Below are 22,942 nucleotides of genomic sequence, written 5' to 3'. Positions count from 1 at the left end.
GCTTTGAGAATAAGAATGAACCAGTTATAGCTCAGTGTCAGAGCACTCCTGTTTTAGTGACTATGCTGTGCATGTGAGTTGCATGTAAATAACTTAGTCTCTGTATCCTAAAGCTGTAGACACATTATTCTTGCAGTTCACTGTTGTGTTTGCCATGAAGTGTGCATAGCATGGAATACCCTCCTGCATCTGTAAACTCAAAAACTGGTGCTGTCACTGTTTCATGTGGAATCTACTTTGTTTCTTTGTAGGATCAATGTATGTGTTGGCCAGAAAATCATCGCCCTTCCCCATGACAACCGACAAGTAAGATTGTTCGATATGTCCGGCGTGCGGCTGGCGCGGCTCCCCCGCAGCAGTCGGCAGGTAACTGCTGGTGACGAGTGTTCAGAGAGAGTCTCAGATCTTCTCAGTCATCAGTGACTCATGGAAACACACTGGGAGCTGCATGTGTGTTTTTAGTTTCCTAATAGCCATTTTAAAAAAGCTAGAAATTATTATTTTTAAGGGTTGCTGTGAGGATTATATGACTTAACTTTTATGTGTGTGTTGTCGTTTTTTTTGTTGTTGTTAATCCTCACCTGAGGATTTTTTTCCCCCATTGATTTTTAGTGAGAATGGAAGGGAAGCAGAGAGAGAAATATCAATGTGAGAGAGACACATCGATTGGTTGCCTCCTGCACAGCCCCGACCAGGGCCGGGGATATAACCTGCAACCCAGGTAACGTCCCCTTGATCAGAAATTGAACCCACGACCCTTTGGTTCTTGGGCTGATGCTCTAACCATTGAACATCACTGGCCAGGGCAAAGCGAGAAATTATTTTAACAATATATTTAACCAGATACACCTAAATAATATTTAAACATGTCATCAATATAAAAATATTATCAAATTTATACTCGGTTACTTTCTTACCGACTCTGGATACTAGATTTTCATTGGAAACATTTGATCTGTATTTAGATTTCCTAAAGTTTAACATTGAAAATGTTTCCTAGTACCTGAACTAAGTATTACTTTTTAACTTAAATGAAACCCAGTGTTCAGTCCCTCAGTGTCAGTGGGCACTTATCAGGAGCTCATTTGTGCATGAGCCACCATACTGGAAAGCACAATTTTAGATACTTGCAGTTGAACTTGTAGAAATTGGAAATATGTTAAAGGACAAATATTTGCATGGTCCAGCAGGAGCAGTGGTGGTGGATTGTGGAAGCTCCTTAAAAAAGACCCTCCACCCCCAGCCAGGAAACCCCTTTCCATGGTGGGTTGCTAGGACAAACTCCATTGTAGAGGAGACTTTCCTGGGAGCTAGGACTGCTCACTCACATTCAGCCCAGATGATTCAGTGTAGGGGTTGGGTCAGTATATACTGAGGCGCTCGTACCACCTATCACAGTTAACTGGGCTGTGGGTACCAGCTTGGACATGCTAACTCAGTCTCTGAGGAGTGCCTGGGAAACTGTGTTTAGATTTGTTCCCTGGGTGATTCCAAATTTGAGGGAGAGTTCCAGAATGAGTCTCCTTTCATGGAGGACATGGATATAGCTTAGTAACAACAGCCATTGCCACCCCCCACCACCTCCCCTTTCCCTCTTGTCAAGGCAGCCTCTCTTCAGCCTTTGTGCTTGAGTCCCACCACATAGTCACTCTTTCTTTTGTGTCCAAGTGTAGTCCTGAGCCACAAGCTGGCCCTGTGGGGGGTGGGGCTCAGGAACTGCAGACCCAGGCAATTCAGGAGGTAGATGGTCAAGTGGGATTTGCTGCCAGCAAAGCAACAAGTCTGAGTGGCACCAAGTTTCCAAAAGCCCTCTGTACTCAAGACACAGACGGGTTCACAGTCCTGAACAAAGCTATAGTTGCTTGTCTGGGATTTTTGTGTTTTGATAACTGCTGAGCATCACTGATGGGTCCTCTAAATACCTCTCTTACACAATAGGGTTCTCTCTCTCTTTTAAAGCTGCTCCTGTGCAGTACATAAAATTGCTGTGCAACACAGAAAGCCAGCATTTTCAAACACAAACGTATGAGTGTGTGTGACTTCATTACTTTGAGAATATTTCCCCTCAAAAAAATAGGGAAATTTTAGCAGTTGTTGGTGGGGCTAATTCTGTGGGGGCACAACTTTATTTTTAATGATCTGTTAATATTCAACCCTATTGAAATTGTAGAATTCTGTTGTGTTTAGATTTATTTCCTCCTAAAGTGTTTCTTGAAAAGACTTCTTTTTAAGGCTAATGAGTAACATTTCGTTTCATTCTGAACTTATAACACTTCAGATAAGTCAATATGGTTTTCAGTGTCATAGAATCACAGCTAGAGATCCCTGGTTCATGTTGTCCCAGCTTCTTTCAGCTGACAGTTTATAAGAAGACAATGAAACTTAGTTGAATTTAGTAGAGTGGCAGGGACTTATGATATGGAATTGTTTTTACTTTGGGGAAAGTGTAAGTGACATTTCCCAGAGTGTGTACAGTGAACAGGAGCTCAGGGAGGAGTGGGTCATGGTGCAGGCCCAGTGAGAGGTGGGTCTACAGACGGCAAACAGGGTTCTTTACTGCAGGAGCACAGAGCTTTTTAATGTGTGCCTGTGACTCCAGGAGGGCACAGAGTGGTTTCAAAGTCTACATGTGCATGGAGCCTTTTTTGGGTCATGTCCTTGTGCACTCTGGGAACCTACATGAGATGAAAGGGTGACTCTCACCTAGTGTGGCTTCCAGCTCAGTCAGGCCTGAGTTCCTGGATTGGACCCATATTCACAGGTGCTGCCTGGCCTTTCCCTTCCCCCAGTCTGTAGGACCTGATCTCAGTGCTTGTCCAGTGAATGCCTTGAGTTTATCATCTTTAGTTCTTTCCAGGGGCTTGATTTTTACTGCCAGCTAATGGATGCTTGTTCATTCTCTCTTCTCAAGTTTCTAATGAAGTTTAGAAGATCGCTTTCTTAACCCTTTGTTCTATAGGCTCCTTTTCTGCAGTGCTTTCATTTTGTGGCCTGTCTAGTTCTCTCTAAAATGTATAGCAAGCAGTGTTCATATGCGAATGTTTTCCAGAGGAACTTTTGTGCCATTCTTTGAGGGGTTTCTTTTACTTACTAAATTTCTGTCAGATGTTTCTAATCCTGCGCCTTGTACTTTATGTTATGACGTAGTAAAAGCCACGAATTAGAGCGACATATGACTGTCCTAAGGCGCTTACATCTCTACATCTATCCACCAAACATCACACTGTAAACTTTGCACATTTTGCAGTAATTGTTTCAGACATTCTGATATTGAACTGAAATTCCTAAAGGTGGCAGGAATCTGCTTGAAAGGCCATTTCTTTTTCCTTTTCGGACCTATGTGGTTTTCTAACTGCTTTAACACCTTAACCAATCATTTGTTAAAATATTTGAGGTATTTGAGTGAATTTCATTGAGTTTATTCCCAAATTTACCTAGCCTCATTTATTCATTAAAGCATTTCAAATTGATTATTTATTTTTTTCCTTCCTGACTGTAATCTTACTCATTTTCTTAAAGAATTGTACACACTTTTGGTGCGTGTCTCACTAAATTCATGTAGTGCCTACCCTCATTCACTCGTCATGGCCTTTCCACCAGAAAATCCCTGAGAGCCTGTTGTCACACCCAGTATTGACTAATCCTGCATGTTATTTTATTCGCTCTCAATTTGGTTGTTTTGAGAGGTATAGTTATTAATTTGGTTGAGATTTTATAGCTCTTATGCTTGAGGAATGATACGCTAATTCTTGTTTGTGTGATTGGTAATAGGGCCACAGAAGAATGGTATGCTGCTCGGCATGGAGCGAGGACCACCCCACCTGCAATCTCTTCACCTGTGGGTTTGACAGGCAAGCCATAGGCTGGAACATCAACATCCCTGCATTGTTACAAGAAAAATAAGGTGCCGGCATTCCTTAGTGTCGTAGTTTGCCATGGACCTGTGACTGGAGCAGGCTTTTCCCATACCGATCAGCCATTTTTGAGAGCTGGACCCTGAGAAGGGTGATTTGTATATGTCCTTTTCACATTGTACCCAGCTTGCATGAAATATACAGAACTGTGGTTATGTTTTTATTCTGTCTCGTCTGTGCTGGCATCCTCTGGTCATTGGGAATGAAACCGCTCGTATAGCACGTGGCATTTGACATGACAAGAGGGCATCACACTTGTGTGAGTTCAATGTGAACCTGTGTACTTACTGTGAGTGTAAGTCTTTGGCATTTCTGGAATAATCCTACATATCTACCTTGTCCTGGGAGACTGCAGAGGTGTGTTTGTGTTGGCTAATGAATGGCAGGATTGGTAAAAAATTTTATGTTTACTTCTGTGTGAAGTTGTAGCACGTGCTGTCGTGTAATTCAGCTTCAGCTCTTCATTCTGTTACAGTTCTGTGAAATTAACCTGGATCTTAGCAGTTAAAAAAATAGTATGGAATGTTGAGTTTGCAACATTCAGAGTTTCTTTTGAAAAAAAAAAGCTTCTGTTTTTTTTTTTTATAGAAAATCATTTCAATATCCTGAGGTCTCATATTAGCAAATTCTAAAATATAATGATTCTAATCACCAATTTCAGATCGTAAGCAAAATTTAAAGCACTTTAGTTTATAGCTATGGTTATAAACAGTTTTTAGAAGTTTCAAATGACTTATCCATTGAATGTGACTTGACCTTTTTGAGAAGGCTGTGCTACCTGAAGACGAAACCTTATTTATTTTCTACACCTTTGGTTTGCATATTTCTACATGGGTTCACTTCTTTGGTGGTATTTGAGAGCCAACAATGCAAATAAATGAGTACTACCTCAAAAATAAATGTTTGGAAAACTTGGGCGTCTCACTGTGCCTAGCTAACTAAGCACTTTTTGGCTTTTAGCTGGAATACTGAGTTCAGTTCAGAAGGCAAGAAAGACAATCAGCAAACTTATCCTGAAGACAAAAGGCGCTTTCATTAGCTACTAGGGCGGCAGCCACAGCCATAGTCATAGTTCACAGGTGACAAGATGCTCCTGTCTCAGCTGCCAGGACACCTCTCAGTGCCAACCCTCCCACTGCTAGAGTGGGCCTGTCACTCTTGCCTTCTTAGCAGTAACTGTGTCTGATGTTTGTGAGCTTGTGTTATTGTTGAGTTACAGTTTTGATAAAGAGACATCTCAGCGTACTGCTCCTCATGTCTTTACTCCTTTGAATATGTCCACTTGGATGCTGGCCCCTTGGAGAGGTACAAGAGGGTAACATTGAAAATGACCATGGTTGATCCAATTCCTTGTATCTCCTGTTTTGTGGTGATAGGGGCTGGGGCGCCGTTTGGTGTAGTACAGTGTGACAGTGCAGGCTGCCCTGAGGTGGAGCTCCCAAGGCTCAGGTCCAGTAGTAGCTAATCTTCAGTCCTGAGTCATTGGTGATTCTGAAATGATTTCCAGAGCCTGGAAAGGAAGAGAGCCCCGGGAAAACCAGTATAACAGTACAGAGTTGAGGTTGCTAACTAAAGGACAAACAAGAAATGTTTTAGAGCGACTTAATTTTTAAAGCTCAAGAATTGGTTGTGTTTTTAAAGTATGACATTTACCCTGAGCACACTGTTTGAGAACAAAGTCAACTTGTCACTGTGGGCCTGAGCATCACGTTCCGGCCCTGTTCTCCTGAGTGGTCTCGCGGTGAGATGTCTGATGGCTCCGACTTCTCTACTGCGCCACACCCCCAAAGGCATGAGCCAGTGAGTATTTAGGCTGCATAACTATACTCTTGGGTTCCTCTTGGGTTTTAATTTGAAGGTCTGGGTGTCTTAGAATCACCGTTAGAAACATTGAAAAATGTATACAAATAGTTAAATCAAACTTAAGAACTAGGTCTCTCCCAGATTAAAAAATTTGAAGCTTTTAAATATGTATTGTGATGGCCATTTAATTCTGTGCAGACTAGTGCTCTTCATGGCTGGCAGCTGCTCACCTTCCTAAGTGGAGGGGCCAGCTTCACTTGTCTCCTTGAGGGGGGAGGCCTCATGGTGCTGGAGGTTCCCAGGAGTGGGAGACGCTTCTGCTAGCTGCTGCGTGTCCTCTGAGGGGACCCCTCCAGCCGCTCTGGTCATCATGCTGGTGATTTCAGGAGTCATGAAGGCGATTTGGGATATTGTGTGTGTGTGTGTGTGTGTGCTTGAATTTGTGTGTATGTGTGAATGCGTGTGTGTGGCTGAGATTGTCATGTGATCAGCCACAAGTGATCTCATCTGAAATAGTGTTTTGAAATGGGAATTGTTTTGTCCTATATATTGACATGTCCAGAATTTCATTTAATAATGCAAGGAGAATGTGTGGTTACTGAAAAATGTGTATTGATAGAGAATTTTATGTGAGATACATTGTTGGACAAAGCAACACTTTTTCAACCACTGCACATCGGTTTCTGTAGTCAAGTATTCTGTACATATTTTGCAATCTGAAGAATCCTATGTAAAATTATTTGTTGCTTAAATCTGTGAAAAACAAGTTTCTTTGGAGAAAGTATGCATTTGTAAAAGTGTTGTGTAGAAGCAAGTGTTTTTATTGTATTGATGTAATTGTTTTTAAGTGTTCAGTGTCTTCATTGCAAAATGAAATTCATTAAAAATCCATGTTCCGTAATTGCTGTTGTAAAAGTTTTATTAGGTGTCTCTTTTTTATTATTTTACTTTTTTTAATGTTTTGCTTTGGGTTAACTTTGTTACTATCTACTGGATGTCACAATGATGCAGAAATTGAAGAAATTTCTAATTATAATATTGTCCACTTGAAAAATTTTAATTTTAGACTTGAAAAATCATTGTGTTATATTTTCTATCTGTTAGGCTAATATTAAGTGATACATAGTTATGCTTCTCCATTCCTGCATCCCAAAATTTTCTGAAGGGAGTTAACAATTTGAATGTTATACAGGCATTTCTCAAAGTTCCTCAGAGTCTCATAAGATGCTGATCTAGTTTTTATCATAGACAGGTAAGCTCATTTGAAAGTTTAAAAAATCGCAGTTCTGGAAAGCCGACCCCATTTTCTGCGGGAGAGTGTAGGTCGGGGTCTGCAGCAGCTGCCGGTCCTCCCTGCTGTTCTTGGCCACATGAGTGAAGCACCGTGCTGGACACAGGACCCTCAGGAGGTGTTAACACACTGCGCGATGCGCCCTGCCTGCCAGTGGCCCCTTTCTCAGGTGGGAAGGCTCTGCCCTTGTTCCACAGGCACTGGGGATACATTCAGAAATTCTCTACTGCCTACTTAACTCTCTCTTATTCTTCAAAAATGTAATTATTGTCGAAATTTCAAAATTACATCTTCAGTTACATTTAAAACTTCACATATTAGTATAAAGAATCAAGAAAGCAAGACCTGTATTGCTATGATGTCATCACAATGCCACGAAGATGTGTGTCTCCTTTACTATCCTACTTAGATTTTGTTTTCCCTTAATAAATTATTCCAAAAATCGGGAATATCTCAATTGTTATATGCAACATATACAGTCCATATGATGGAGGGAAGAGGCTAAAAATGAAATCAGATAAAAGTGTTATGTAATTTAAAATTAATTCTAATAAAACATCTTCAAGCAACTTCTGGTCAAAAATAAAAGAGTAAGCAGATCTTTGGAGCTCTAAGAGTCTGTGTGATTGTCAAGTGATACCGATTTATTTGTGGGCTGGGGTGGAGAGCACCAAGGGAGCTGCCTTGGTTTGGTCCAGGCATCTCCAAAGAGGTGAGGTTTAATCTTAAGCCTGAAGGTTGGTGAGGGTGTTGGGGACTGAAGGGGGGGGGAGGGGGGCGGGACAAGAGGAACAAGGCAATGTCGCACAGAACCGAGGGGAGGACACCAGGGTGGGGTGGGGTGGGGGCGAGCCCTGAGTCAAGCAGCAGCCTTGGGGAGAGTGGTTGCTCCCTGTGTGCTTGCTGACTTGGGACCCACTGAGGAGCCGTGCAGGTGGTGGCAGGGTGTGCTGGTGGCAGCGTGGTGGAGGAAGAGCATGGCCTCGAGGTCTGACTTGGAAGGAGACCAGACAGTTCTTGCTGGAAGTCAGGGCTGTTTATTCCACAATTCAGGTGTGTGATAGAAAATGCTGTTACTGGGAGCATACAGCTTTGACCTCAGGCGTTCCTTAGATACCCAAAGGATGTTTCGAGCACAGCCTAGAGTGCATGAAAATGATTTTTCCCTAAACACAATGGTAATGGGATGTGTTAGCACTATTTAGAAACACTGGGTTTAAGTTACATTAGCTAAATTTGTTTACTTCCTGACTACTGGGCATTTTGTCACCACCATGACAGAAACACTTCCTCTCACACTGTGGGCACCACCACGTCTGCCCCCTACTTTCACTGGGCCTTCAAGATCCCTAAAAATTTTGGAACTAGAACTGAGGAAGTCAGTCTCCAATAGCTTCATCTGAGTGAAAATAATGCAAATGTGCTAGGAGAAAATAACTAGAATTGTGTGCTCAGCAAACTGCCTTTGAAGAATGTGTGAAGTGCAGATGAGGGGATAGGCCATTGTTACCAGCACACCTTTTCTGACGATCATCCTGAGATACTTGTAAGGAGAACAAGTCACAAAGGAATGGTTTCAAATGGACAAACATCTCAGACAGCTGTGTAAAATAGTGTCTGGTTGGAGTTGGTGGTTTATTTTATTTTTTGGAGTAAGGAAATGTTTCTTGGTTGAGAAGAGACCAAATGAGGAGATGGGAGACCTAATAGTGCCTCTCAAATCCGTCTTGCTCATTGGGTTAGGTTAAGGGTTTTTAAGGGTTTAGGGGGAACAAGTGTGCAGAAGGGCTGGTGGGGCAAGTTTTAATTGGAGGGCCCTGGCACTTGGACATTTATGTTAAGAGGCATCAGCACCAGATCTTCCTGGACAGCAGATCTTTGGCTTCTGAAAGGGTTCTGGTGTTCAAGTTTGGTTATGTCTGGGCCCTTTGGGTGTGCGTTTCGGGGGCTGGGTGTGTGTGACTGATACTTTGGTTTTGGGTTGAGCTGCAGGTCAAAGTTTTTTCATCTGTGCATGCTTGGAGTTAGTTTAAATTTCTATTTTTGTTTGGAGGAGTGAAATAATTCTTTTAGTCTTTAAGTTATCAAATATATATATATATATGTACATATATAAATGTCAAGGGTAACCACAAAGAAGAAAGATTAAAAAAATGATTAAAAGTGGTTACTGTAAGGAGGTTGCGAAATGTAAATAACTGGGGAGGAAGTGACTTTTTAGTGTATCTCTTACAGTTTTTAAATTTTGTTATTTTAAAAATTGATCTTTATTGTTGAAAGTGTGACAAATGTCTCCCTTTCCCCCCCCCATTGATCCCCTCAATCCTGCACCCCTCCCCCCAGGCATTCACCACACTATTGCCTGTGTCCATGGGTTAGGTATATAAGTTCTTAGGTTAATCTCTTCCCACCCACCCACCCACCTCTGCCTTCCTTCTGAGATCCCTCAGTCTGTTCCATACTTCTGTGCCTCTGGATCTATTTTGTTCATCAGTTTATTTTGTTCTTTAGATTCCACATATGAGTAAGATCATGTGCTACTTGTCTTTCTCTGACTGGCTTATTTCATTTAACATAATACTCTTCAGGTCCCACCTGCTGCCTCAAAGGGTATAGGGGATCCTTTGTTTTTACAGCTGCATAGTATTCCGTGGTGTAAATGTCTGAGAAGATTCTTGATACGATTTCAGTCGTCTTGAACTTGTAGAGACTTGTTGGTGTCCTAACATGGTCTATTTTTGAGAATGTCCCATGTGCACTTGAGGAGAATGTATATTCTGCAGCCTTGGGGTGAAATGTTCTGTAAATGTCAATTAAAACCATCTAACCTTGTGTGTCATTTAGAATCACTGTTTTCTTGTTGATTTTTTGTCTGGAAGATCTATCCAGGAAAGTCAGTGATGTGTTAAAGTCCCCTTCTATGACTGTATTGCTGTTGATCTCTCCTTTAAAGTCCTCTGGAAGTGTTTTGTTTTCCCAGCCTGTGCGAGCCTTTTGTTCTGAGATGGGTCTCTTGTAGATAGCGTATATTTGAGTTTTGTTTTGTTTTCTTATCCGTTCAGCTACCTTATATCCTTTGATTGGAGCATTTAATCCATTTATATTTAAGGTTATTATTGATAGGTACTTATCTATTGCCATTTCTTTATGCCTATGTTTCTCCATCTCACTATTTCAACTTCTTATTACAGCAGTCCCTTTAACATTTCTTGCAATGCTGGTTTGGTGGTGATAAACTCCTTTAGCCTTTTTTCTTTTTGTCTGGGAAGCTCTGTATTTCACCGTCTATCTTGAATGATAGCCTTCCTGGATAGAGTAGTCTTGGTTTCAGGTCCTTGTTTTGCTTTACCTTGAATATTTCATGCCATTTCTTTCTGGCCTGTAGCATTGCTGATGAGAAATCAGCTGACAGACTTATTAGAGCTCCTTTGTGGGTAACAACTTGCTTTTCTTTTGCTGTCTTTAAGATTCTCTCTGTATTGAATTTTTGGCATTTTAATTATGATGTATCTGGGTGTGGGCCTCTTTGGGTTCTTCTTGCTTGGGACTCTCTGTACCTCCTGACTTGTGTGACATTTTCCTTGACCAGGTTAGGAAAGTTTTGTGCCATTATTTCTTTAAACAGATTCTCTAACCCTTGCTTTCTAGATCTTCTGGCACTCCTCTGATGCGAATATTGTTGCATTTCATATTGTCCCACAGCTTTCTTACACTGTCCTTCTGTTTTTTAATTGTTTTTTCTTTTTAGTTCTCTGATTGAGTGATTTTTTTTCTACCCTGTTTTCTAATTTGCTGATCCAGTCCTCAGCTTCCCCTAATCTGCTGTTTATTCCTTCCAATGTTTGTTTTTAATTTCTACTATGTCATTCTTAATTTCCTTCATAGTTTCCATTTCTTTTCTCATGCTGTAGAGCATCCTTATGATCAGTATTGTGAACTCTATATCTGCTAGATTGCTTATCTCCATTTCATTTAGCTCTTGTGGAGAATTCTTTTTTCTCATTTGGGGCTTGTTTTTTTGTGTCCCCATTTTGGCTGCCTGTTTGGATTTGTTTCTGTATATTAGGTTGATCTGCTAGGACTCCTAGTCTTTTGGACGGTCTCTGGTGCAGGCCAATGTCAGACGCTGTTTGTGACTCGCCTTGAGTGCCCTGTTTGAAGTTTTCTGAGCTCCACAGTTTGTGGTTCCCTCTGCTGAGGCTGGGTGTGTATGGACAGGACCAAGATGCACACCAAGGTCTGCTTTTCCAAGCCCTTGGTCCAGAAGCCTATCAGGCCAGTTTTTTAATTTTAGAGCCATCAAAATGCATCACCCAGTATCTGAAAAGTTCCATTTTATGATAACCACAAAAACATAAGATGCCTGCCCAGCCCGGCGTGGCTCAGCGGTTGAGAGTCGACATAGGATCCAAGCGATCAGGGTTCGATTCTCCAGTCAGGGCACATGCCCAGGTTACAGGCACCATCCCCAGTCTGGGGTGTGCAGGAGGCAGCTGATCAATGACTCTCTCATCATTGATGTTTCTCTCTCTCTCTCTCTCTCTCTCTCTCTCTCTCTCTCCCCCTCTCCTTTCCTCTCTCTGAAATCAATAAAGATATATTAAAAAACAACAACAACAACAACAACAACAACAAAATCCAAGGTGCCTGGTTGGGAACAGCTGACAAAGAGAAAAGGGGCTTGAGATTATCCATAGGAATATAGTAACACTGTAACAAAGGCATTAAAAAAGATAAAGCGAGAGACCATCAGGTGCATTAATAGGAAGAGTTAGTGTAAAAATTTCAGCTCTCGCATTTTGGCAAATAGATTCAGTGCAATTTCAATCTAGCTCACCTCAGTGTTTTGAGAGGCTTGACAATCTGATTGCTAAACTTATTAGAAAATGTAAAGGCCAGGGTTAACAAGATGACTAAGGAGAGAAAGGAGGAGGAAAGGGAGAAACAGATTTGCCTTAGGCCTGGCAGGGCTGTGGTTCATAAAGTGTGGTATTGACGCAGGGAATGGAAGAACTGGCCAGTGGATCAGAAAGCCAAGCTGATTCTTGCAAATGTGTAAACTTGAAATATTTCCACTCATATAATTGCAGATTGCTAGAAGAAAGTGGCCTATTTTAGTAATGGTTCTAGTGTTACTGGTTATCCAAATGGGAAAAAAATGAACTTGGATCCTTACTTCATACCAAAAGAAAATTCCATATTATATGTTAAAGGAAAAGCAATATTTTTTTAAAAACAAGAAGATTTTTGTGACTTTGAGTTTATTAAACAGATATTAAAAATGCATTAACCATACTCAAAAAGATTGATACATTGAAGCATATTAGATTATAGGACACCGTAGGGTGAAATGATAAACCACAAATTATAGTTGCAACATATGTAATCCATAATACATTAATATTCAGTAGAGTAAAAATTCTATGTGTCTCTAGGAGAATGGGACAGACATGAGTAGGCATGTCACAAAAGAGAAAACTGAATAGCCAATAAATAAATATAGAAATTAAGAAAATAAAAAGGCCAGAATGATATACCATCTCAGAACCATTATTTTGGGAAAAGCTCTGTCAAGCACAAAGACTGTTAGAATGTTCATATGTACTATTGGTTTGGATATAGAATAATACAGTAAATTTGAAAGCACTGTTTGTAAGTCTGGATGTGTGCGTGCTTCCTGGTCCAGTTAATACGAGGGGTGCAGTTAGAACACAGTTTATTGAAGTGTGATGTCTGGCCTGGCCAGCGTGACTCACTGGTCGAACGTCAACCCATGAACCAGGAGATCATGTTTTATTCCTGGTCAGTGTAGATGCCTGGGTTGTGGGCCGTATCCCCAGTGGGGGGCGTGCAGGAGGCAGCCCATCAATGAGTCTCATCATTGATGTTTCTATTTCTCCTCTCCCTTCCTCTCTCTGAAATCAATAAAAAACATATTTTTAAAAAAAAGTATGGTGTCTGGAGACCTTGCAAGTCTGTTAAGATGAAGGTTTTGGGTCCGACCCCATAGCTGCTGACCCAGAATCTTTCAACATGACCAAAGAATTTGCATTGCAGACAAGCTCCAGCATGTGATCTCCTGTCCAGTTTGAGAGCTGCTGTCCTGAGGGACCTTTTGCACACGTGCACTAGGAAACATGTGCACTGGCAAGGTCATGCGCTAAACTGGAAACAACCTGAGCATGTTGCCGGGGACTGGTAAATAAATTGTGGTGAGTCTATACAGTGGAATATACATACCAGTAAAAATGAATGACACATCCAACTACATGCAAGTGCTGTCTTAGGAGCGCAGTGTTGAATGAAGACATAAACCCCTGAGATTATACACAGTGTGAAACCGTTTTTACAAAGTGCACACAAACCCAACCATACATGTCTGATTATGTTTACATATTTGGGGACATGGGGATGAAAACCCAAAATTCAGCATGGCATTCTCTGGGCCAGGAGTGGAGTGTGGGTGGGAGGCAGAGGCGGGATCAGTATGAGCCCAGAATTGCCAATGTCTGGTTCTGAGTTTGGATGGTGAATATACAAGTCTGTTCTGGTGTTTATGTTTCTTAGTTATCGTTGCAAACATTCCTTTAATGCGTCTATTATCATTAAAGGAGTAATACAACAATTCTAAAGAGAAAGTGTGTATTAGTCCAAAGATGGATAAAGTGAATGCTGATAAAATGGGAGATTTACAGTAATATTTCTGACCACATCCATTTCAAGCTTATCAGTGCATAACCATATTTTACTCACTTCAGATATGAGTTCTTTTTCCACTTACACACAGGTAGTTTTACTATTCTAAAATGTGTGTATTGTGGGTACAGTCCATAGGAAGAAACGCAAAGCCAATTTTGTTCAAGGATAATGTTCTTGAAAAACATAGTCACTGAGGAAATTGTCAACCGGCAGTGTTGCACTGTGTCTAAATTGGGTTGTTTTCAAATACGTTTTGGAAATCCCAGCTTGAAAGTGGGAAATGTAATAAGGATTTCGTTTACCAGGTGCGATCATAAAACAGTAAAAGTCATTTTCTTATGTTGCTCATAAACTGGGCCTGAAGATAATTTCACATCCAGGAGCCAGTCCAAAAATTGTGCCTAGCAGCAGCCACATGTGAGAATAAGAATTTTTATTCTCACAGTCTGTGTTTGGGGGGGAAACAGCATTTTTAACTGCAAGTTAAATTTATACTTGAGTAAGCCTCGGTGGTTTATGTTTCTCAGGAATGTGTTCTCATCTGAGCTGTTGAACTTATTGGCATAAAGTCGTTCATATATTCCCTTGTTATTGTTTAATATCTGTGGGATCTGTAGTAATAATACTGACACTCCCTCCAAGTTGCTATCATAATCCGTAACATTTTACTGTTAATTATTTGCTATTTACCATCAGATGGTAAGATTAGTCAGGAACCGCAGCATGAGGCTAACTGAGGGCAGCCCTCGGGAGGTGCTGGGTGAGCGGATGAAAGTGGACTTGACGAAGTGTTCTGTACCCGCAGCGCCCCAGCTCATGCATCCCACCCACTCGTGTAAAGGACTGCTTGCATTGCCCCCCCGCCTTCCTCGCCGCCCCGTCCCCGCCCTGAGACCTCGCTGCCCATGCCCTTTACAGCTGTGCACATATCGGCAACTTCCCGCTGAGACTCCTGCCCCTCCATCCTAACCTGAAGAACCCAGCTCAGGTGGTTCTCTGCTTACCATGTCAGGGGCTATCTCATACCTGCAGTAAACTTCTCTAAATCTTGGAAAACTATTTTTAATATATGAAAACAGCAACCCACATTTTTCAGCTCCTAACCAGTCAGTACTATCTTGTAAATCAATTTAACTTTATTATTTATTTATTTTGTTAATCCTCACCTGAGTTGTTTTTTTTTTTTTAAGAAGTAAGGGATCTTTTTTTTTTTTTTAAATATATCTTTATTGATTTCAGAGAGAGGAAAGTAGAGGGAGAGAGATAGAAACATCAATGATGAGAGAGTTATTGATCGGCTGCAGCCTGCAACCCGGGTGTGTGCCCCGACCAGGAATTGAACCCTGATTCCCTGGATCCTAGGTGGATGCTCAACCGCTAAGCCACGCCTGGCCAGGCTTTTTTTTTAAAAAAATATATCTTTATTGATTTCAGAGAGGAAAGGAGAGGGAGATAGAAACATCAATGATGAGAGAGTCATTGATTGGCCGCCTCCTGCATGCCCCCGACTGGGGATCGAGCCCGCAACCCGGGCATGTGCCCTGACTGGGAATTGAACCCTGATCCCCTGGATCTTAGGTGGATGCTCAACCGCTGAGCCACGCCCAGCCGGGCCTGAATTTATTTCTTCCATTGATTTTTAGAATGGAAGGGAGGAAGGGAGGGAGGGGGGAGAGGGGGGGAGAGAGAGAGAGAGAGAGAGAGAGAACTGATGTGAGAGAAACACATGGATTGGTTGTCTCCTGCATGTGCCCCAACGGGGGCCGGGGATAGAACCTGCAACCCAGGTACATGCTCTTGATCTGGAATTGAACCCACAACACTTTGGTGTGTGGGCCAATGCTCTAACCACTGAGAAACACTGGCCAGGGCATCAATTTAACTTTTAATGTGGAAGCGCTAAATTCCTGTGATGTGGCCAAGTCCCCTTTCTGTCTGGCCTCAGTGGGCATCATCATCCCCTCCTGGCCACATGAGAAGCCACAGTGAAGGCCATCATGAGGGAGCCGAAGTGCAGCTAAAGGGTTACCGTGGCAGTTATCAGTATTTTCGGATATCATGGGAGGAAGCCACCTCACTCAGCCGTGTCCGGTTTTAATCTGCACATTAGTCCCTCTGAAAACTGCTGCCTGGCCTGGAAGCTCATCTGTTGTTCGAGTGAGTGGCTCTGTGGTCTCTCTGTGGAAGGAGGAGAGATAAGGGAAGAGGAGCATCTCCTACAATCTTTGCTGCTTCGAAACCACTGATCCTGACTGACAGGAGGGACATTTAGCTGGTCTGCACAGTAGACAGGCTGGGAGTAGAGCTGCTGGCAGAGCCCACCAGGGCCACCTCAGTGGTTGTCATCTTTGTTCTCAAGCTCCTTCCGGTGCTTCTCCCCTTCTGATCGAGCTGCAGGTACCAGTGCCCTCCTCCATCACATGCACATACATGATGAAGGCATATGCATGCATGCATGTGCGGGCATGAACACAAGATGGAAGCACACATATGCATAGACACATGCATGCACACATACTGTATGTGCACACATGAAGGAGATGTGCACACCTGTGATGGAAGCACACATTCATGAGTGGGCATTCACACATGATGGAGGCAATGCACACACATGCACAAGCATGAACCTGTACACATGATGTGGCATGCACACATGTACATGTGATGGTGGAACACATGCATACACAGGTAGGCACACATGATGGAGGCAGGCACACAATATGTGATGGAGGCACACTGTAGGCATGCACATGCATAATGATGGAGGCACACATGCACATGTGCAAGAACACACGAAGGCACATATGCAAACAGCTCAGGCACACATACACATAATGGAGGCATGCACAGCACAAATGCATACAAACACGAGGGAAGCACATATGAGCATGTGCAGGCACACAATGAAAGCATATGAACACACATGATGAAGATGGACACACATGTGATGGAGGCACAAATGCAGGTATGCACGCACATGGGTGAGGTTCACACACACATGACAGAAGCACACACATGCACACACATGTGATGGAATCATGCACACACATGATGGAGACACATGCAGACATGAACACATGTAATGGAGGCACACAAGTGCAGATATGCACACATGAATGGAGGTCACATACAGACATGCATGTATGACAGAAGCACATGTGCACACACATGTGATGGAAGCATACACACATAATGGAGACACACATGCACAGGCATGCACGTATGACATAGGCCTCCCTGGCTCCCTCTGCTGTAGCTGCAGATGACTCTACCCCACCCCCTTTCTTTTGTTTTTTGTTTCTTTCCCCCAGGTTTGTTCAGGTGCACCTGGTAAATAAAAATGGTACATATTTAAGGCGTACAACATGGTGAGCTGATGTTTGTACACACCAGAAGCAATCACCACACTAAGGTTAGTGAACACTTCCATCCTCTCATGTGGTTACCCCTTCTTTTTGTGGTGAGAACACTTAGATCAAGCTCCCTGCTTGAGGTCAGCTGGTCCGCACCCACAGCTTCAGCTTCAGCATTAATCCAGCTTTGCGGTGGAATGTCACATAGTCACAGGACCTGAGATTAAGACGTGGACATTTTTGGGAGGGGCATTATTCTGCCTATCTCTGCTGGTATGCGTTTTAGGTTACTCCTTACATAATTTCCTTTCCATGAACTAAATTAATTACATAATGTTTTATAATATCAGTGTAGTTCTAAGCTCTTCAGTGTGTTCATAGCATGTTATTGTCTGCCAGGCTTCGCAATAAGCTTCTGGTTTTACACTCTTTTATCTCTTACCAGTCTATGAAAATGTATTTACTGGCCTGTGTTACTTCTCTTTTCCCCTCCAAATCAGGCTGAAGTTATTTAGCAGGAGTGAGTCGTTCTCTGGGTCTCGATTTCCATATCCCTAAAGTGGGTTTTCAGACATCCTGTTTGTATTATGATTTATTATGATCATCAAGAGCCACAGATGTGGTCTTTGTTCTAAGGAAATTTGCAGTATAAATGGGGAGGTAAGATATCTCTCCCAACGTTGAAAATTTTTTCAAGATTGCTTATAGTATATACTATTGACTTTTTACTGACATACCAGTTTTCAAGGGAGGGTAGTTTATGTAAAGAATTTAGCTAAAAATGTTAGTCTAAATGCAGGACCCACACTTTCTGGGAAATGCCTTAGGGTCAATGAAATGAATGTAATTGCAAGAGAGGGGGACTAGATGGTGCAGGGCATGTGGGATATTGGTGGTGGCAGCTTCCTTTCATTGTGTGTTCAGATATTTGCTGCAATAGTCAGTAATTTGGGGAGGACAGAACAGCTGATCTGATTACTTAGAAGTTTCATAGTTTCCTAATTCTTCCTGAGGTATTTTATCAGTCTCACTTCCATACTGTGTGACATTTGAGTACCATCGAGCCCATGGTGGAGAAATGAATGGCCTTTCACTTCTAGTTTAAAATACTACAAATAGCCCTGGCTGGTTTTGCTCAGTGGTTAGAGCATCGGTCCATGGACTAAAAGGTCTTGGGTTTGATTCCAGCCAAGGGCATGTACCTCGGTTGCAGGCCCCATTTGGGGGGCAATCAATCAATGACTCTTTCTCTCTCCCTCCCCCTTCCACTCTCTGAAAAGCAATAGAAAAAATATCCTCATATGAGGATTAAAAAAAAATACTATAAATAAAATGTCTTCTAGGCCCTTGAGACACCCCCTTACCTGGCTTTGTGACGAGATGAATGTTGTCTCTCAATTCATTTCTTTGTTTCCCTCTCCCAGGCTGAATGCCTCCGTATTTCAGGGAAACTGTCCTGCCCCAATGGCGCATTCACCTGCCAAGGGACTGGTCCTCCCACGCCTGTGCGGTTGTCCCTTGCCTTCCATTCTCTCTTCACCTGGCTCCTCCCTGTCCCTGTGGATGACTCGTGTCTCCTGATTAAGGACAGGGGCGCTGGCCCATTGGGTGTGTGCACTGGCCTCTTGTGTCTGGGCTCACGGGTCAAGTCTCTGGCCTGCCAGGGTGGGAGGGGCACAATGCTAATTCCTGGATCCAGGCCGGCTGCCCCTGTCCAGGGCCTTCTGCTATGTGCCCATATGTGTATCGACATGAACAGTACTGGTCTGTAAGCAGACACCCTAAGATATTATATTTTCATTGATCTTTTTTCGTCTATTCACTTTTCTAGTGAGGACGGGAGTCCAGATGAATCCCAGCGGGAAGCTGGGGAAGGGCGGCTGTGTCTTCACGGTGTTGCCTGCTCAGGGGTGGCCTTGAGAGGAAGGAACCGGGGCGGTGGGTTGACTTGAAGTTTGGGGCCTGAGAGCACAAAGAAAATGTGTGTTAGAGAGAGAGCTGGAGAGACAGATGGAGTGGGGGGAAGAGACATAGAGACAGAGACAGAGAGGAGAGAGAAGGAAGGAGGTGGCAGGCAGGAGGGGACCTGAGTCTGACAGGCTGGCGCAGGAGGGGTGTGCAGAGGGAGAGGCATCCCTGGCTCTGGGAAATAAATGCTGGTACAGGCACAAAGGCAGGAATGAAGAAGCGCCACGGGGACAGGGCAAGTGCGCACCTGTCACTTGATGGTTGGCTCCTTTTCAATCTCACAGCTCCTGGCACACTTTTTGGAGGTTTTTTTTTGTCTGTTTAGCATTTAGCAGGTACAAAATCAATATTTTTTCAATTGAGAGGTTGTGCTGGTAATCATGAAAAAAAAAAAAAGGTTATTAGAATTTGGGTACTATACCAAAGGTGTGTCCACCTGCACTGGCACTGGTGACCGGTACCTCGGCCAGGGGTGTGCCTGGCCATAAGGAGGTACCTACCACTTCCCCCCAAATCCTACCCATTTTGGCTTCTCCTGGCTCTTCCTCAGCACCCAGCTGCTTTGTCCTGGGCACCAGTCCTTAGCAGATGCTTTGCACTCTTGGAGCAGTGTCTGCTTCTGGGAGGACCCCAGCTGGACAGACAGTGGGATCAACCTGGCGTCCAGTCTGTCAGCAGGGAGGGGGCTGCTCTCCAGGCACTGCCCCTGAAGGGTGCAGGGAGCACTGGGGTCCCTTTGGCCTGCTTGTCAGTGTCTGAGGAGGTCCCTTTTCCAGAGGGCGATGCCTGTCTGGGCCTCCTGCTTCTAGGACAACCAAACCTGTTTCTAAACATTTAAAAAATTTTTTTTAGAGAGAGGAGAGAGAGATACAAACATCGATGAGAGAGAGGCATGGATCAGCTGCCTCCTGCACCTACTGGGGATTGAACCCGCAACCCAGGCATGTGCCCTGACCCGGAATCAAACTGTGACCTCCTGGTTCATAGGTTGATGCTCAACCACTGAGCCATACCGGCTGGGAACAACCAAATCCATTTCAACAGCTAATGAGCAACAGAGCCTTCCTGCAGTGACATCTTCTGAGAGTCTGATGTCCCAAACCAGGACATTATGGGAGCTCAGCCAGGGTGTTGTTGGCACCGCCCGAACAAAAATCAATTTGTTATTTTAGTCGGTTGGCTTGTTACAAATAAGAAAAGGAAATAAGATAAAGCATTGGTGGCTTTGAGGTAGAACAGGAGTTCAGAGAGCAAGCACAAGTCTTTGGCAGAGAAAGGAGAGAGGATTCGAGTCTCGAATCTGCTTGGGTAGCACTTGCGTCACCTGTGATTTCTTAAATTAGGAGAAGTTGGGGTCTTCATTCGATGCAAATATTTCAGAGACCGTTTTGGCTGCGTCTCTGCAATGAGTTCTCGGGCAAAGGGAAGGTTGGGGTCTCACTTTGCATCGCCCCTGGGCAGTTGGGGTTGTGTCGGGAGCAAGAGAGTTTCTCAGGGCGCGTCAGACAGGAGGGTGAGACCGAACACCACAGACAGTACTCTTAGGGCTCAGGTTCACGCTGCCGCAGCTGCTGGGCCTGAGCAAGTAGTGGGAGCCGCACCAACGTCACCCCGGGACAGCCATGTTGTAATTCACCGTGGTTACACGGGACTGTGCTGATGGCCACACAGTTTCATAAATAGCTCTTTTAGGGGACAGGGTCACTGCTGACTCTGCTTCTCCAAGGGTAAATTAAAAAAAAAAATTGACTATATGGAAAGGTACTCCATGTTGTTGGCAAGGAAGACTCAACATCAAAACACCATCAGTCCTAAAGTTAGCCCATAAATTGAACGTAATCCCAGCAATAGGATTACAGACACGTGAATCCAAAAGTGAGCAATGGGTAAAACATGCCAGATAAATTCTGAGGATTGCTAGAAATAAAAAATCTTTTAAATCTTTAGTAATCAGAACTGACGATTTCTGGAGTATGAACACTAGACTGAAGAAATGGGTGTGGGGGGAAGTCTGCAAATAGACAGAGGAACATGTAGGAATTTGATTTTTTATGAGGTTGTCATTTAAAAAAAAGATTCTTGAATTGCAGGTGTCCTCGCATCTCGCGAGGTGGAGGCCTTGATTGTTCCCTGAAGTCTTAGGTCTTGTACGGGTGGTTTTTGTAGCACGAGCGGCCCTGCACCAGTTCCCTGGGACACCACAGCTCATCCGCTCTGCCCTGCGGGGGACAGCCCTCGGCAACCTCTCCTTCTTTCTGTGTAAAGAACTGCTAACGACAGAGCCTGTGCTGCGGGCCTGGGGCGGGGGCTCGTCGCTGGCTTCCTCGGGAGCAGGAGCTGCCCGAGCACAGGGCGACCTGTCTCTGTCCCCACGGCACCCCCACAGGGCCTCTCGTAGGAAGCAGGTGCCTCAGACACGCTCAGTGGAACTTCTCCCAAGTCGCACCAAGTGCCCATGTTTTGGCTTCATGACACCGCATGAGGAATTTCAAGAGAACACGGGACCCATGAGAAACCTGCCTCCTGGGAGGGGCTCTGGTGATGAATTTCCATCTCCGGGGAGTGCTGGCGCTGCTCGTCCACATATCGCGTGTGATCTTTCAAAAATGAATTGTTCCCGATTGTCGCAAAGCGAAAACAGCCTGAATGTCCGTCAGCGGAAGAATGGAGAGCAAAGTGTGCTGTGTCCACACAGCGGGCGTGACTCAGAAACAAGGAGGAATGGCACCGACCGTGCGACGATGGGGCGGACCTGGGAAACGGCCTGAACAGGCATCGGCACAGATGGAAAGTGGGTTTGTGGTTCCAGGACCCGGGAGAGCAGGCGACCGGCCGTGACTATGGTGGTAGAGCATTTCTCCTTGGGTGGCCACCATTCTGGGTCAGGCAGTGGTGACCGCCACACAACCTGTGCCTTGCCCTCCCGGTGCCAGGATTTGAGGCATGGTTCTTGCCAATTTCTTGAGTTTGGGGGATTTAGTTAAGGACAAGTTGTAGACCTAGAACTGGGAGAAGGAGGGGACAGGCCGGCTACTTTGTTCCCTAGTCTGCCTGAACTTTCTCAGAGAGACGGGGGTTTCTATAAAACATGTCTTAGGCTCCGTCTGTGTGCTGTCAGCTGTTTTGTCTCCCGTCTCCAGCAATGCCCAGGAAGGCATTCTCTGCGTGTTCTTGGTACTTATGTTGGATTTAACTGCCTTGAGTCGTGAGAAATCCTGTGCTTTTATTGAAGCTAAGGACCAGGCAGCCTTGACTGTCTAACGTCAGCGTTTCTGAGCCGACAGGAACTGCATCGATTTTATTGTCCCCCTGGCCCAGCGCTCTCCTCCGGTGCTCAGTAAAAACCCTGATGACAACGGAGTGGGAAGCTGTGCACGTCTTACGAAGAGGAAAGTGCCCCCAACTCCACCAGCTGAAGAGCACTGGGTGCTGCAGCTGCTGGAACTGGCTCGGCTCACTCAGCAAACGCAGGACGGCGGCCGAGGGTGGGTTACGTTCCGTCAGCATCACTGGGTGTAATTTTATTGTCACTTGAGCCTTCATTAGCTCCTGCTCCCACCTTCCAATGCAGGACTCCAGCTCCCTAAGGTTTCCCGGTGTCCTCAGTCCTCCGGCAGTGCTCCTAGATTTGGGTCCAGGGATGATGTCTTTCTGTAGCCAGGTGACTCATATAAATCTGGACACACACACGGTCTTCCTTCCAACGCCTGATAATGGAGGTCGACCAGCAGGCCACTCAGGTGACTCGGTTTCTGTGTCACCAGCCCCTTAAACCATCAGAGTGGCAGCAGCGTCAGTGTTTATGTTTCAGGCTTTGTGTCCAGTCCCGTGCCGCACAGCAGCATTTTGGTCAACAATGGCCCACAAATGTGGTGGTGGCCCCGTCAGATTATAATGGAGCTATGATGTCACTG

At 44.2% G+C, this 22,942-nt stretch overlaps 1 protein-coding gene across 2 annotated transcripts in view; it reads left to right on the top strand.

Annotated features, from left to right (window-relative positions):
• WDR37 (WD repeat domain 37) overlaps nt 1–7,577 on the top strand; it is a 52,014-nt gene extending 44,437 nt beyond the window's left edge. For both annotated transcript variants that reach the window (XM_016206960.2, XM_016206955.2), the window contains exons 12-13: nt 252–366; nt 3,772–7,577. In XM_016206960.2, coding sequence (XP_016062446.2) covers nt 252–366; nt 3,772–3,903 — 247 coding nt within the window. In that variant the 3' untranslated portion in view covers nt 3,904–7,577. The remainder of the gene's footprint in view (nt 1–251; nt 367–3,771) is intronic.
• The last annotated feature ends 15,365 nt before the right edge of the window (nt 7,578–22,942 follow it).

This window comes from Miniopterus natalensis, chromosome 1, assembly GCF_054644295.1.
Source record: "Miniopterus natalensis isolate mMinNat1 chromosome 1, mMinNat1.hap1, whole genome shotgun sequence".
Classification (NCBI taxonomy): Eukaryota; Metazoa; Chordata; class Mammalia; order Chiroptera; family Miniopteridae; genus Miniopterus; species Miniopterus natalensis.
Note: the sequence above shows the minus strand (reverse complement) of the source record. Positions and strands in the feature narration are given on the sequence as shown.